Source organism: Hylaeus volcanicus, chromosome 4 (genome assembly GCF_026283585.1).
Source record: "Hylaeus volcanicus isolate JK05 chromosome 4, UHH_iyHylVolc1.0_haploid, whole genome shotgun sequence".
NCBI classification, from domain to species: Eukaryota; Metazoa; Arthropoda; class Insecta; order Hymenoptera; family Colletidae; genus Hylaeus; species Hylaeus volcanicus.
In genome coordinates this window covers 23,641,497-23,658,111 of record NC_071979.1, presented here as the reverse complement: position 1 = coordinate 23,658,111, position 16,615 = coordinate 23,641,497, and the positions used below count along the sequence as shown (strand labels likewise).

Genomic DNA, 16,615 nt, shown 5'->3' with positions numbered 1-16,615 from the left:
GAGCAAATGATAACAAACCGCTAAATGTGCATCTCATGTATCCGATCGCTATTTACTCCCTGATCGAAAATGTGTACGTAGGTACAGTCTGTGAAACAAGCTTATTGTTAGTTTCATAAACGAGCAAGATGGCGAAGTGTCCGTCATAGGCGGACTTTCGTTGAGGGAGTTGACATTACACCACGTTACACATGCTACTTGGAAAACGTCGTTCGCGTAAAAGTGAGAAAAATGGAACTGTTTCGTACTGACACGCATTTCATTTTCGTGAAGGAGAAGTACAGCCTTTGGTGTGACAAATACACGGGAGAATTTTCCGCGAAATCGGGTGGGTATGGTTTTATCTTTGACAGAAGTGCATATACGCTCACGTCAAATATACACGTTGTTTATTATTATTTTCACATACAACTTCTATAAATGCAGCTGAGATAATTCGATATTGTTTTGTTCTATCGATTCAGCTTTGCGACAATATTCGAGAGTCCAAGGTTTTATTTCATATTATATCGCGATTAAATTGTTGCTACTAAAATAACATAAGCAAGGAAATGCCTTAAAAGGCAGTCGCGTATGTTGTTTTGCAATAGCTATAGCTCGCGAATTATGTAAATATGCGTGATGTGTAATTCTGACTAATACAATTAGCTGTATGTTAAAATATGTGATTTAAGGTCTTATTTAGATTTGAGACCTTGTTATTTTTTATGAATTGTTTCACAGACTGGGAATGGGCATCACCAAAGGATTTAGAATGCCTTGGAATATTTTATGGAATAGTTGGGAAAATAGAACAACCGACTGTGCTAGAGCCCAGGTTAATGCTTATAAAAGAAATTTCACCAGCTGGAGAACTTTATGGAGGTCATGTTATACACAAAATTAAATCAATCGCATTTTTACATTTTGGCACTGAAAATACAGATATTGGACTTCTGCCATGCAAGAAACATCAGAATTTGCCAAAGAAAAAAAGTCAAACCAGTTTATTCGATGTGCCACAAAAAGCAGCTTTTGCTAAAACGTGGGGAACCATTAAAAGTGCTACAAATACTATAAAAAATACTACACAACAAGCAGCTGCAATTGCAACATCTCAGGTAGATTATTCTATTAGCTACAAACAGCTCTCTGAAAAATGAACAGCTAGTTATCAAGGGGAAAAATAATTTGCAGGTAAAATCTACAGTATCCAAACGAAGCATTGTTAAGGATAAAGAGAGATTTGAGAAGAGAATTCTGGAAGAATTGAACAAAATTTTTACTGAAACTGACTCCTTCTATTTCTGTCAAACTGGTGACATTACCAACAGTCTACAACGACTTTGTATTACTGAAACACAACAAAACGAGGAAGATATAAATAAGCCTCTTTGGCAAAGAGTAGATGATAGATTTTTTTGGAATAAGCACATGCTACAGGATATAATCAATTTGAAAGTTAGGATCTTTACAAATTTAATTAGATCACATTGCGGATTACATGGTCTTATCAAAATGTTTCATCTTTTTAGACAGATAAAGCAGACTGTTGGATATTACCAGTTATTCAGGGGTATGTACAAATAGAGAAGTGCAAAGTAGAAGTGGGGTTTGATGGTCAACCTCAACACGAAACCTTTAATTTAGCTATTATATCGAGAAGAAGTAGATTTCGCGCGGGAACACGGTAATTATTTTTTTTTTTTAATCGCTATTTATCAATTGCTGGTTTCATCAAAAAGGGTTTTCCGTTACGATAAAGGTATAAGCGACGCGGTGTGGACGACGATGGGAAGTGCGCAAACTATGTAGAAACAGAACAACTAGTTTGGTATCACGATCATCAGGTGTCTTTTGTACAAGTACGAGGTAGCGTACCCGTGTACTGGTCTCAACCTGGATACAAATACAAGCCTCCACCACACATCGACAAAGGTACCTAGTTAAAACGACGAGTTCATATAAATTAAATAAACTAACGACATGTGTAACATTTCAGGTGAAGCGGAAACGCAAGTTGCATTCGAAAAACATTTCACCGAAGAACTTAAGTTGTACGGTCCGATATGTATCGTCAATCTAGTGGAACAAACTGGCAAGGAAAAAATTATTGGGGATGCGTACAGTAATCACGTGCTTAATTACAATAATCCAAATATAACATACACAACCTTCGATTTCCACGAATACTGGTAAGGATTCGCGATGCTTCAAACTAAAACATATCTCGATTTTGGCGCTAAATGTACCTTTGTACCTAACACAGTCGAGGAATGCATTTTGAGAATGTGTCTATCCTGGTCACTGCGTTAGCTCCGCTACTGGCAGACGTGGGGTACTGTTGGCGTGATAAGCAAGGCACAATTTGCATGCAGACGGGCGTGTTTCGGGTGAATTGTATAGATTGTTTAGATAGAACAAATGTGGTGCAAACCGCTCTGGGTAAAGCTGTGATGGAAATGCAATTTTCAAAGCTAGGACTAATACCGCCAGACGGAACGCTGCCGACAAATATCAGGCAAACGTTTCAGCTGCTTTGGGCCAATAATGGCGACATTATCAGTAAACAGTATGCTGGTACAAACGCTCTGAAGGTTTGTACTCGACAGTGAATTATTTCCTAGTTTCGCATAACGTCTGATTAACCAATAAGCGAAACTTTAACTAGAACCCTGACACGTGGTTTCTTATTGCTTATAGGGAGATTACACAAGAACAGGGGAAAGAAAATTTACTGGGTTAATGAAAGATGGCATGAATTCTGCAAACAGGTACAATTGGACAGCAATTATGATACATGTCCCGCATCGCATTAGACTATCATTTACTCGTCATACACGACACGTTGCTTTACGATTATCATTCATACGCCACGACATTTCGCGAGTATGTCCTTTCGAACGCTGTAATTTTTGTATGACGAATAAATTATCACACGTTGTTCGTATCGTCGTTAGCGTTAATTGCGTGATACAATATTTTTTTTTTTCTACATTCCATGATCATCGCTTAAATACTGATTTCTCTGTACATGGCATAGATCCTTGACATTATCCTTTCATTTTCCTATAGATATTTTCGACAACACTTTATGGACGACATACGTCAAGCGGCGATAGATACCTTGCTAGGCAATCCCATCGATGCTAATCGACTGAATCTTGATTGGTCGCATTATTTAGACATCCTTGATCATTGCTGCCTCGACTTAATACCCGCGAAACCACCAAATATACAGCTTCAACTTGCTAATTACCCTGACTTTCTTTACGCAAGTGTTATGTACGGTATAGCAAGGTTCGTTGCAAGATTAGCGTTGAAAGCTCTTAATTCGTTGAGGCGGCAATAAAGTATAACTCTTCAATTCTAGACGTCGTCATTTTAGCAAACAAAAAGAGAAGATGACACACGATCGATATGTAACCCCACGTGATGTTTGAATAAATTTGACTTTACATCGCACGATAAGACTTCTATTGCATGATAGGGTGCTTGACTTTGTACGTTTGATCTTGATTCTAACGGAAGCGTTTATTCTAACCCCCTTCTCTTTATAACAGAACCTTGCTACTGCTTCAACTTTCGTGCGACTTCAATGCAAATATTTGGATGGTCCATATTTTTTCAGATATTATTTAAATCGCTTCAAGGATGTCTATAGGCAGGCCACAATTGATATGATGTTAGGAAATTCGGTAAGCGAGGAAGTGTTCCAGGAGCGTACAGAAGAAGAAGACAATGCTGCTACGGCAATTCACGTAAAGCTGCTGATAGAGGATTGCAAAAAACTACTTATACCTGACCCAGAAGTTATTTTAGGCAGTTGGGGTCTCATAGATGCCGATCCTGTGTACGTTATACCCACATATTTTGTCTTTTATTCTCTATCCTTTGGTACAAATCTTTTTCTCACAAAGTTTCCTTTTCAACAGAACTGGTGACCCGACGGAAACAGAGATGGACACCATTCTAATTCTAACGCGCGACAGTTATTACGTGGCTGATTACGACGATCAGATCGACAAAGTTACAAACTACCAAAGAGTTCCACTCGAGGATGTTATATTGATTGAGTTTGGTCAGCCCGAAAGTACAGTCTCTCTCTTTAAAAATAGGCATTTTCACTGCATTAGAATAAATTACAAAGTGGCCAACGAGTGCGGCTACTTCCACATGTTTCGCAGTACAAATTTACGTTTTTTCAATAACATGGCTGTTGTTATAAAAACTGAAGAGGAGAGTATAGGTAAGCTGCCTTGGTATGCTTCGATTATCAGACGTTAATTCGAATAATGCATTTATTTGTACGATACAGAGTCTTTAAAAGCAGTCTGCGAAGCTATATCCATAGCAATGGAAATAGCAGATCTACCAGAGATTCCTATAGCGATGAATGTAACGTTAGATAAACGAAAGAGTAAATTAGTTAACGTTAAAGGATCTACAGGTCTGCTGGACATCTCGTCCCTTCCAGAACTAACCAGAAATGTCTCGGAGACACAGTTACAAGCTCTGAAAAGTGCAGGTATATATTTTTGGAATCATTGTAATGTGTTCGTTTTTCCAAGTAAATAACAATCTATACAATTTCATATAAATACAGGAACGAAAGCATTGAACAACATGTCGGAGCAATTCAGTAAATTAAACAAGTTAAGTCATAGCTTCAGCGCGAAGAAACCAATCATAGCAAAAAGTATAGGCATAAAGTCCGAGGCATTCTCGAAACCTACTTTCACGGTTGGAAGCAGGGATATCTCAGGCAATGTACAAGGAAAACGTAACAGCATTAGCAGCAGCAGTAGCGATGACGAAAATTTAACAACATCAGTTGTTCCTTTAGAAAAGCCAGAAAACTTCAGTCACGATAAAAATCTCATGGAAGCGTACACTCCATCTATTGGCATCATAATGGGTGTAAAGAACGCTGATGTAGTCGAAAGCAATGATAACAACGAAACGCAAAATTTATCGGTACGACCCACCAACCTATCCGATCAGAATTCGAATGCGGAAAGTCTGCTCGTTCCAGATACTGGATCCGGAACAAGCACTCTAAGTGCTTCCCCTCAAAAGACTACAGCTACAACACCGGAAATAACGATACAAGGCGCATCGGAAGCCTTAATCGAAGACAAGGAAAGAATGGTTCCACCGTCGACGTTGAATCTCACAAAAAATATTAGTCATTCGACTGGTGAAGTTGATAGCAAGTTAATACTTAGCAATACAAATGTCAATAACTTGCAAACGGAGAGTAGATTGCAAGAGAAAAAGAGATCGACGTCTGAACAAGATTTAACCTTGAATATCACATCTTCACGAAGCGAGTCTGCTTTGAAGTCTATAAAAACTAATGTCTCGAATGTCGTCAGCCCAGTAGCGTCTACCACAAAAGATATTCTGTCGCCTTTTTCAAAATTCGCGAAAGGTGTTCAAACGTTAGGAGCAAACTTAGATCCTCGAAAGTTGAAAACGGGACAAGCAGGATTACTTAGAAACCTTTCGGACCACCATGTAGAACAACGTCAGAAACTGCAAGAGAGATGGGGTTCTTGTCAATCGAAACTAATAGCTTTGTAAGTTTATGGAAGATATCGTAGCTAAAATCTCAATGTCTAGCAACGTTATTGTAATTCACAATCTAGGTAAACACGATAATAGTCGAACGATTGAGAAATCGTCGTGCACTAATCATTGACAATGCGTCGCATAAACGTGGGAGATACTTTTGCATAGGAATTGATAAATATATTGGGTTGTCCGGAAAGTTCATGCCTATTTTAAAAAAAAATTCAAAGGCATATTTGAATTTTGATGTATATTTATTAAATTATATGTGTACTATTTTGTTCCACAACTTTTCCACCTGTTAAGGAATGTACACATTTTATTTGTTTTCATCCATTCTGATATATAGAGACCTGTACCGCCTACTAAAAATCGGCATGAACTTTCCAGACAGCCCAATACTTCTCGTTGCCACAGGTATTTCCTAGATATAGTATTACGAAAAAGTCGTCTCGAACAGTAAAGTCAGTGCACATATTTAACACGATTGATTATTTTGGATTACTGCCACCTTGCCATAAAAATTGTGCAAACAAATTCTCTTAACCGATAAGATATTTCTTATTAGTGATGGGCGTTCGAATCTACGTTCTAAAAGAGATTCAAAACTTTCAAGACTGTGAAGTTTCGAATCGTTTCAATCATCATTAAATACCATGTGATCTCGTGCATCCTTAAGTGGTCTAAAATTTATTAAAATTTCTATTAGAATATGTTAAATGCAGAGTCACTTGTTTATTTATTCAAAATGTTCAGGACTTTCAAGACTGAAAGTTTTAAGAATTGGTATCAAATAATATCCGATGCGATACGATGCAGTCTTGAGCCTACCACTATTTTCTGTACTTTCTCATGAAAATTACCTCCTCAAAGTACAATGTGGTCAATATTTAAGCTACAGCAAGTCACTTGGTGTATCAGCTTACAAATTTTCTATTATTCTACATTCATAGGAGCGGCGGGCTCCTGCTCCTATACAAAACGACTATCTATTTGCAAAATGCTTTGGCATATTTATACAAAATTTTTGTCGCGATAGCGTTTGTATCGATTTTATGAAACGAAACCTAGCATTGCATTTGAATGTTAGAAACTCGAATTGTGGATTTACCAAAAGTGTGTGCTTATACAATGAAATTTAATCCCAACGTTCTCTGAAGCTTCAGTTTTTGCTGCATAATTAAATTTTCTTAACGGTCGAAACTTTAATTGCTAAACAAGTAATGTATCCCCTTTTTTTTGTGTAACTACATAGATCGAAATATGCATGTAACATTTGCGAGCTAGTAAACGTTGATGAGTTGAAAATTTATTTGTGCAGCAAGTTCAACGAAGAAGCTTTGTAGTCAATTATGTAAATATGAACCGTTATTTAAGAGTAGTCTAGTAAATAACGTAATATGGCTAATTAAAACGAAAGTATAGTGGCAAGATAGAATGTGAGAAATAAACATTCTCTCTGGAAAACTGTACAATGTGCAAATTAGAAGTGATAACTGTCACAAGATATGCCTAGAAATTGGAGTAGTTTCCAAATCTTTAGAAACTACTATCTAATGTTAAACATGCAAGTTTGAGACTTATTTTGAAAAAGGCAAGCTTTGTTTATAACATATTGTTTTCCACATAAAATTGCGCTTGAAACACATGAATGTTTCCAAAAAAAAAAAGGTCGTGTTATTCCTACATTGATATAGCTACAGTATTATGTACATAATACTTAAACAATTATAGTAACAATTTGCATATATAATCTGTACTTAGATCATAAAATATCCATTTTTATTTAATACTCGAATTATGACAACGTAGACCAAATAATATGAGTTATGATTCTAGGAAGCTGATATCTTGTATATAAATATTTTAATTTAATCGTGATATGCTGTAAACATTTCATAATTGCACTTAACACGTGGTAGAAGTATTGCAAGTAAGAGTTTTTCTAGTGAATGTTTTTTCCAATTGCAAATGATAGTCTGTGATATAATCTAGCAGAATGAGCACAGCCTATAATGACAAAAAAAAATGAGAATAAAATGGCGTGTCGATTCTGTAGATCATTTAGAAATGCTTTAAAATGAGAACACCAAAAACAGGACTGTTTTCAAGTAATCCGCTCTATTTAGCTGAATCTGTTACCCAGATTTTACGATTGTTTATTCATTCCATATTAGAACACCTTATTTTTAAAATAATTTTAACTTGTATAACTTGCGAAATATCTATTTATTGATGCAGTATTATAAGTCATTGACAAAAAAATAGACTCTATATTTTTAGTTCCTTTTTTCGTATTGTCACAATGTATGGTCCAATTAAAGTTGAGCATTCGACATATTGCAACGGATATTATGTGTATTTTTACAATAGAACACAACAAACAATCCTGACAAACAATGCACGAAAATGTTCATAGCCTGTAGAGGCTTAACTTGCCTTATATATTAGCAGTTACATTTTCGAAAACATATATATATATATATATATATAAATATGTACATGTGATGCATTGAGCAACATAGTAGTGTAGAACAAAATTACAATAAAATTCAATGAACTCCTATAAACTTGTTCTTATTCCTTCCAAAATGAATTCAATGAAATGAAAAAATTGTGATAGAAATAATCAGTCACTCCTTTCAATGTAACGAGATTTTTATATAAAACTCTTTTAAAGGTAGGAATAGTCATGATTATTCAAAAAATAACTTTACTCCAAATAAGCTACGTTAATTGGATATTGGCGCAATTTTAGTGTATGCGCAGTCGTGTACTGCGCATGCAGGAAAATGGCGGCAAATCTGGCGGCTATAAATTGCGACTAACTTCATTGCTTTTGATTAACACGTGGCTATATATATACACATAGATATATATGAATGGAAATTTTTGGAGTGCAGAGATGCATTTCCTATATGATGTATATTATACGAATTTAAACTAATAAATAATAAAATCGATATAAATTTGTATTCTTTTATCCGTAGTAAATTTTCACGTGATTATTCTTTTCTAAATTGTTGGTTTACTTTTCTTACGGTAAGTGGTGAACATGGAATGCTTTTGGTCTGATCCATCTAAACATCCACAGTGTCCACACGGTAATTTTTGGCATTGAAATTTCTTATATTATCGAATTATACAGAAGTACATCAAACATTTGTGGTAACATTATCTTTATGTAGGGCCAACTTTGTTATTCGGTGAATATGTGAATGGTAAGCTGAATAAGTTCTACACATGTGCTGCTTGTCGCGAGAGAAAATTGTGCAAGTTTCACTTAAAAGAAGGAGAAACATTGACGAAGAAACAGGCAGCTAAATGGGAACAAAAAAAGAAAGAGTTTTCTTCTCGTTATCATCACAGACCATTATATGTTCACTTCAATAAGATAATGTCTTTGCCACCGGAGAAAAGATGTTACTGTCAAACTTGTGACAAACTGATGCACCATGATGATAAAGACAAACATCAAAATCATGATTTACACGAAGGTGTTACGGACTATCACATGAAACATCCAACAGAAATGTTGAAACCCCTGGAAAATTCTAGACAAGAAGCTCAGTATTTTTTTTCAAAGAAATCCACAGAAGAGATGACAGACATGCTTGCCAAACTAGGTGCCAAGCAAGTTCTTTGCATTGGTACACCAAAAATACATGAACATATCTTAGATCAATACGAGGATAAAATATCCTCTCTTTTATTAGACCTTGATGGAAGATTTGTAAGTTCCAAAACTTAGAAAATAAAAGTTGCACCTTAAGCAGTTTAAAAAGCAAATTTTATTTTTATGTTACAGCATAACTTTTTTGGTCCACTGAGTTATTGCTGGTATAATCTATTAAACAACCATTTTTTTGATGAAAATGCTTTGCATGTGTTTAAAGATTTTTTAACACAAAATGGAGGAAAAGATACATTTTTAATATGCGATCCACCATTTGGTAGCCGGGTAGAGCCAATGTCATGGACTATCAAGAGAATTGCTGACCTCCATAAAAAATGGAATAATATAGAGGATGAAAACGATTGTTTGAAAATCATGTTCATATTTCCATATTTTATGGAATCCATAATGAAACAAAAAAGTAATCCACCTGGTGTATCTGGGGGTTTGAAGGATTTGAAAATGGTTGATTACAAAGTATCTTATGACAATCATGCCTTATTTGTGACTGAACCTAAAGCTAATAAGCTTCCATCCCCTATTAGAATTTTTACAAATGTACCATTACATTTAGTGGAACTTCCCAAAGCAAGTGGTTACAAATATTGCAAAAAATGTCAAAAGTGGGTATCAGAAGAGAATAAGCATTGCAAGAAATGCAAAGATTGCACTTCTAAAAATGGTTTGACTTACAAGCACTGCAATGCATGCAACAGATGCGTGAAACCCAATTGGGAACATTGCAAGACTTGTTTAAAATGTGCAATGAAGAATCACAAGTGTGGACAAAAACCTAAAGTTAATGGTAGATGCTTTAAATGCAATGAACTGGGTATGTATACTGAAAGAATTGAGAGTATTATACAATAATGTGCATAATTCGTTTGATTATTTATAGGACATGTTCAGAGAGACTGTAATGTTGATCAAGAAAATAATGCAAATGTAACAGAAACTAAAGAGGTTAAAAAACGTAAGGCTAGTAAAGACACGGAATTAGTTAGTAACAAGAAAAAAAGGAAAGTAGATAATTCGGTAGAAGATGCAGCCACGCCTGAAAGTAAAAATGTTAAAGCAACCTTGACCGTCAAAAACCAGAAAAAAGTAAAAGTACGTGCCGTAAAAAATGGAGTTTCGAGTAAAAAGAAAAAAGTGAAAGAACAAAAAACATAATAATTTGTCTACTACGAATTAATGATACTTCTCATTTTGTAAATAAATTTGTTTATCAACCCGAACAATGTATTTTAATTTAAAATTTATGATTAATCTTATCCAGATATCCTATTTGTTTCTTTAAAAGAGCTCTTTCCGAAAAGTTTAGAATCCCTGATCGAATGTTTAAAATTATCTGCTTACTAAATACGAGTTTCAAGATTCGTAATCACTTTAAGAAGAAGAACAGAGAGATTTGTAAATTTTTGTACAATTTTCGCTGTATAAACTTGGAAACTTTGCGAAGAAGTACGCGGCATTTGCCCGCGAAAATTCAAACCTAGCGTTTAACCGAAGAACTGGTTTCGATTCTCGATTTGGATTAGAAACATGGCCGCTCCCTTGTCACGCTTCCCATATAGCGTGTTCAAGCAAAATCAATTTCAATACAAACAAATTCTAATTTTTTCGTGTACAGATCGGTTTTCACGGTACAGAAACTTTACTACCCAACAAGAAAAGTATAAAATTTTCAACAAAACCATTAAAAACATCCTAACCTATACCATTTTCCTCTCTGGTTTTGGTTACACTTTGTATAAATGGAAAGATAGTATTTGTAGCCGATTCGGTAGTTTAGCGAATTTTATACCCACGATTCATGCAAAATCGATCAATTTGGAAGACATTAACAATAACAGAGATAAATACAACTTTATAGCTGACGTAGTGGAACTATCAGCTCCAGCTGTGGTCAACATTGAAATTAAAGACAATAAAAGGTAGATACAAACGATGTCTATAAAAAGTACAAATATAATAATATAACTACGAATAGGATTATGTGTCGAGTATTTATTAATCAGAAAATAGATTTGATTTTTTTACAGGTAAGCCAGTGACTGCTAGCAATGGGTCTGGTTTCATTGTTCAGTCGGATGGTTTGATATTAACAAACGCTCACGTTGTTGTTAATAAACCAAACACAGTTGTTAAGGTACCTGCTGCTTTAATTTGTATAATTGTGTTTCTTTATGATATATAAGATTTATTTCATAGGTACGTCTTTATGATGGAACTACCTATACCGGTATTGTGGAGGATGTGGATATGCACAGAGATCTTGCCACTGTACGAATTAACAAGGTATATATATGTTGTATACAACAATATGTTGATTTTCAGATTGCTACCATGATCATTTTTTCTGTAGACTAATCTACCAGTAATGAAGCTTGGTAGTTCTGCAAATCTTAGGCCAGGAGAGTTTGTAATTGCTATTGGATCCCCACTAGCTTTAAGCAATACGATAACGAGCGGCATTATAAGCAGCGTGAATCGTCAAAGTGAGGAACTCGGTCTTTATAATAATCAGATGGGATACATCCAAACGGATGCTGCGATTACAGTTAGTATTTTTATTCATTAAACACGACACATTAAATTGTACTCATTTCTATTGAGCACTGTTACTCCTTAGTTTGGAAATTCAGGTGGTCCACTGGTTAATTTAAACGGAGAAGCTATTGGTATAAACGCAATGAAAGTAACAGCTGGTATTTGTTTCGCGATACCTATAGATCACGCTAAAGAGTTCCTTAAGAAAGCAGAAATGCGCAGAAAGGGCAAAGGTAACGTATTAAGAAGATATACCATCTTTGATGTCAACCTAAAACAATGTTATATTAGGCGCGCAAGCTGCATTGGACATTCCTAAGAACCGATATTTGGGAGTTACCATGCTTTCTCTAACGCCCATTCTTCTCTCCGAGCTGCAACAGAAACTCGAAGGTATTCCGCAGAACATCAGAAACGGAGTTCTTATCTGCAAAGTAATCGTCGGATCACCAGCTCACCTGTACGTTCCCAGACAAGAAATCCCCTATTGCTACCATATAAACAACTAGTGCACATTATCAAAATATTTCAGAGGTGGTCTGCAGCTCGGTGACATAATAACCAGCGTGAATGGCGAGCCGGTGATGAACGCTTTCAACATCTACAAAGCGATAGAAACCTCGAAAGTTTTATCGATGACCGTCGTTAGAAAAATGCAAGTGCTGCAATTAAAAGTCGAACTAGAGGATACTTAAAATCCAACACAACTTCGCGTAGGGATTCAAAATTATTTATAGCTTATTATTAATCTTCCAAACTCTTTGAAAATAAAGCACACCAAGTTTCCATGTCCCCATGTACATTATTTGCGTGAACGATAAATAATTCCTTTCGCGCAGACGATTTTTTAATAGGGAGCTGACACGATACGCGGCAAGGATTTATTTCGATCGGCGAATTTATCGAAGGCCCGATTGTTCCCTTTATCTTCCTCCTTATTCTGGTTTTACAGGTCGCCGCGAAGAGCGATGTCACGTCGCTCGGATACGAGGGGCCCTTGTCGCGATAGGGAACGGGGCACGCGTGTGCGTGCATGTGTACGTCGGGTGTGGTCCACCGGCTCGGCTGCATTATGTTTATGTTTACGACATAAGGCGACCTCCGCAAATATGTGACCGGATCTCGGTGCGCGTGGGCGTGGTCTGAGCATTTTTCCAAAACGATTTTACCGTGCTCGAACGCGTGCATCTTGCGCTGGAATCCTAACAGGCACGAGTTCCAATTAAAGGTCAGACTTGTCGTATACTTTACAGGTATTCGTATTCGAGCACCGCGAATAAACTTTGAGTAGTCGACTATTGTAATAGCGTCACTCGAGTAAGAAAGTATTCGTGATTCATGCATTTGGTCTATTTAGATAGCTTTTTATCAGTCGAACCCCAGAACGTCGCACGTTATTCCACCTCGACATCCGCGAAACGTGTCAACTGGACGATACGAATCGGGTTCTTGAAACAGACCACGCCAACAGTATCCGCGAGTTTGCACGCGCGTCAACGATAAATCGCAATTAACTCTCGGTGCACCGATAAGGGTAAAGGCTGACGGCTTTCATTATGGACGCAATAAACCGTGACCGAGTGATGCCAACGATGCCTCTTCCGCTATGAATAGTTATCGCTCGAGCATGGTTTGAGGCAACTGCTGTGTTGCACAGAAATCAGGTTTTACTAGTTAGACCTCATTTTTCGTGATCTAGATCTTCATCCTCTATCGCGCACATTGCGTAAGCGTTATACAAGGATGGATAACCTCCGTGACCTTTGACGACCTTCAGTATCCTTGGGTTATATCAGGAGAATTTAGAAAAACAAAGCTTCTCCTTGACACCTCTTTTGTAGCGATTTCCTTTTTTTTTTATTAATTTCAGGTGTAGAGTAATATCTTTTTCAGCTCCGCTATTATCGATCCACCGTATTCTTTTCATCTGGATATTCTTGTCGTCGGTGCCCGGCGCGGATGGGGGCAAATTTCCTGATTATCCAGGCTTTTGCGCGTATCCTCGCCTACGAGCGAGCTCTGCCACTTCCAACGAGCGTGTCTAGCGATTCTCGGTAGCTGGAGAACAAATGGGCATCAAGGTGATCGGACTCTGGTATCTACAAACGTACGAACGCACGAACGAGATAGCCCAGGATTGCTCGTTCGCCTACACGTACTCACATGTCGACTTTCCAACGGCCGATGACCAGGAGCGAGGAATCTCCTTAAAGGACGCGATCGAACCGGTGGAAGAGGACGTGGCTTGTCTTTTAATAGATCCGCCAGAAAGGCAATAGAAGTAGGATCGCGTTCGTGGCGTAGACGTGCCACGAACATCGAGGCTTTTGAATACGGCAAACACGACTAGCGAAGTCACCAACTCCTCGAGTTCGCTTAAGTCGCGAGTTAAAGCTGTGGAGTTGAAAAATGCGTACGAAGAATTTCAGATTCTAATAAAACAGAACGTTCTGGATATCGTCGTGTTTCAGAACTGCTACTAAAAGAAGATAAGATCCGAAGGAGAGAGTCGACAGCCAGCACGGAGGATTTGGAAGGATTTAGATGCAAACCATGTAAGGTGCACCAATGCGAAAACATCCTTGTCTCATGGAAAATTCGTATACCGGATTGTAAGGAATGCAGCGAGGTGCTCAAGCCACACAGAGCGGCGCGTAAAGCGACACCCTCGATGGCGCAAGCCATTCTCGTTCCGAGACCACGCGTTTGTCCCTTCGATATAACACAAAGAGCTTGAGACTTTAATGCACAGGTTTTCTACGAACGAAGATTGCTGGCGCCACTCGTCTGGCTCGGAAGGACCGCCTTCTATCGCTAATATTAATTCAATCGAAAGTAAATTCGAACACTAAATCGTTGGATAATCCATAGAAGAATCTATCATTTTGTTCGGTACTGGGGAAAAATACAATTCAAATGAAATTAATATAGAAAACACAGAAAATATACGTATTTTTCGTTGATATCATTGCTCTCTGCGACAATGTATCGAACCACAGAACCATAGAACCACAGAACTGCATTCGTAGAATCAAAAGTAGAAGTAGAGATTACTATATTCGAGCAGCTTTTTATCTGCATATTCCTGCGCATAATTTCAGGCGTACTCCTGGCGTCAGTAATCTTTGCACGTGGAAACCCTGCATAAGACAATCAAGCTTGGTCACTCCGCAGCCATCTCCAGCTAAAGTTCTTCCCATCGCAAACAAGCGCCGCGAAATCCTGTCGCATCCTCCCCCCCCCCCCCCCCCCACCCCCCGCCCTATCGTGTAACGCTCGACAATGACAAATAATTCTCGCTTTAAACGAGACGCGATTAAAGCCTGCAACCAGACTCCCCTCGCAGCGACACGCGGGACAATCACTTTTGTTTAAACATTTTTGCCCAGATTCCCGCCAGCGTCCGGGTCACTGCGACGCCGCAGCGTCAAGGACGAAGGTCGGAGGATTTTATCGCGACAGGGGATGTCCTTTGCAGAGACTAAAAGTCGCGGACTAAAAGGGAAAAGGTTGTCAACATTTCAACTTCTATGTTCCTTTTGATATACGCGAGCGTCGGGCAACTTTTATCGTTGCTGGAACGTCCACTCTGTTTTCCTTTAAAAGAATCATTTTTATTTTTTTTCAGGTTGACGCATTGCTTCATGAATTATTTTTTGTGCTTTGACTCTTTTATCGTCTTCCAAATTGTTATGGTTCCTTTCATTCGAGGTAATACGAAGGTTGATGTATCAAGCATGCTTGAATTCGTCTTTGTGTTAGTTATAAAAGGAGCAGACCTTTGGGATACAAACAAATGACCTCGAGAGAAGAATGATTGATTTGAAATGTTTAGAGCCGGAAGAATGAAAATATTCGATAATATTCCTGGTAAAGTGTTTAATTATTGGCCGGATTGGAGCTACTGTCCGGGTCAGCGCGAGGATCAAGGACGTCAAGGACGAATGTCGGGCGGTTTTATTGCGGCAAGGGAGGATTCCTGAATGTCTGCGGTAGAGGAGAAAAAGGCGGGAAAAAGGCTGGCGGCAGGCGAACAATTTCGCTTCTACAAGAGCCGCCGATGCTTTCGCACGGCCCTCGATCAAGGCCAAGCAGAATTGTTGCCGCTGCGGAGGCCAGCCACGGACCGCGAAACGCAATCACGATTCACATTGTATCAGGGATCTATCGATCCTTCAAAGAAACTCGCGGCACAGTGTAGCGGAATTCACTCGGACAAAGATAATAGGAATCGCTGATGATAGGAATCGCTGATGATAGGAATCGTTGAATATCTTCTTACAAAGTTACAATCGAACTGATTTTCTAATCGTTCGTTTTCCACCGTGACAATTCAAGCTAGAACAATATCGAAACAATCGCGTGTCATTGGTAGAGCCGCGTGTTTCTCTTTGAAACGAGTCAATTATTTTTCCCAGGCCTAGGAATGAATTCTGGGCCCAGTGCGCGAGCGATACGGTCTGTTGCTGGGCCCAGTTTGCCGTCGCATTGATCATCGTGCAGCGATCCGACGCGAATAAAGCAGCCGTGCGACGGCGTTAATGACGCTAATAATTTCAAAGCGGCAATTACACGCGGGACCCGCGCGCACTGGATCATGGTAGTTATGGGCCGGTACGAGAAATTTACACGCCGACCGATCGTGCCGCGATTCCACCCGAGAAACTCACCGGGCTGGCCGTGCCTCGGGATGCCTCGATTGTTCCGTAGGCTTCCGTAGGCTCTTTCTTTGACGAGGCTGTAAATTTTTCGCGCCGTACTCATCGACGCGGAGAAGTTTTTGTCACGTGGCAGCCGCGCGTCGGAAGCCTTGGCTCCGAAGTCGAAGGGTTG

The 16,615-nt window shown here is 38.4% G+C and overlaps 3 protein-coding genes across 3 annotated transcripts; all 3 read left to right on the top strand.

Moving 5' to 3' along the window:
* Positions 1-103: 103 nt before the first annotated feature.
* On the top strand, positions 104-7,903 carry LOC128874781 (phosphatidylinositide phosphatase SAC2). Its single transcript, XM_054119844.1, has 12 exons — positions 104-328; positions 724-1,100; positions 1,177-1,440; positions 1,515-1,669; positions 1,745-1,917; positions 1,982-2,174; positions 2,249-2,576; positions 2,683-2,753; positions 3,611-3,832; positions 3,915-4,228; positions 4,298-4,507; positions 4,586-7,903. Exons 1-12 carry the CDS (start codon positions 232-234, stop codon positions 5,563-5,565), a joined length of 3,384 nt encoding a protein of 1,127 aa, XP_053975819.1. The 5' UTR covers positions 104-231; the 3' UTR covers positions 5,566-7,903.
* Positions 7,904-8,384: 481 nt separating this feature from the next.
* Positions 8,385-10,470, top strand: LOC128874782 (rRNA N6-adenosine-methyltransferase ZCCHC4). Its single transcript, XM_054119845.1, has 4 exons — positions 8,385-8,657; positions 8,742-9,286; positions 9,362-10,061; positions 10,128-10,470. Exons 1-4 carry the CDS (start codon positions 8,609-8,611, stop codon positions 10,400-10,402), a joined length of 1,569 nt encoding a protein of 522 aa, XP_053975820.1. The 5' UTR covers positions 8,385-8,608; the 3' UTR covers positions 10,403-10,470.
* Positions 10,471-10,751: 281 nt separating this feature from the next.
* On the top strand, positions 10,752-12,574 carry LOC128874785 (serine protease HTRA2, mitochondrial). The gene is made up of 7 exons (XM_054119847.1): positions 10,752-11,166; positions 11,258-11,381; positions 11,444-11,530; positions 11,598-11,792; positions 11,865-12,015; positions 12,074-12,242; positions 12,315-12,574. Exons 1-7 carry the CDS (start codon positions 10,775-10,777, stop codon positions 12,475-12,477), a joined length of 1,281 nt encoding a protein of 426 aa, XP_053975822.1. The 5' UTR covers positions 10,752-10,774; the 3' UTR covers positions 12,478-12,574.
* Positions 12,575-16,615: the final 4,041 nt, after the last annotated feature.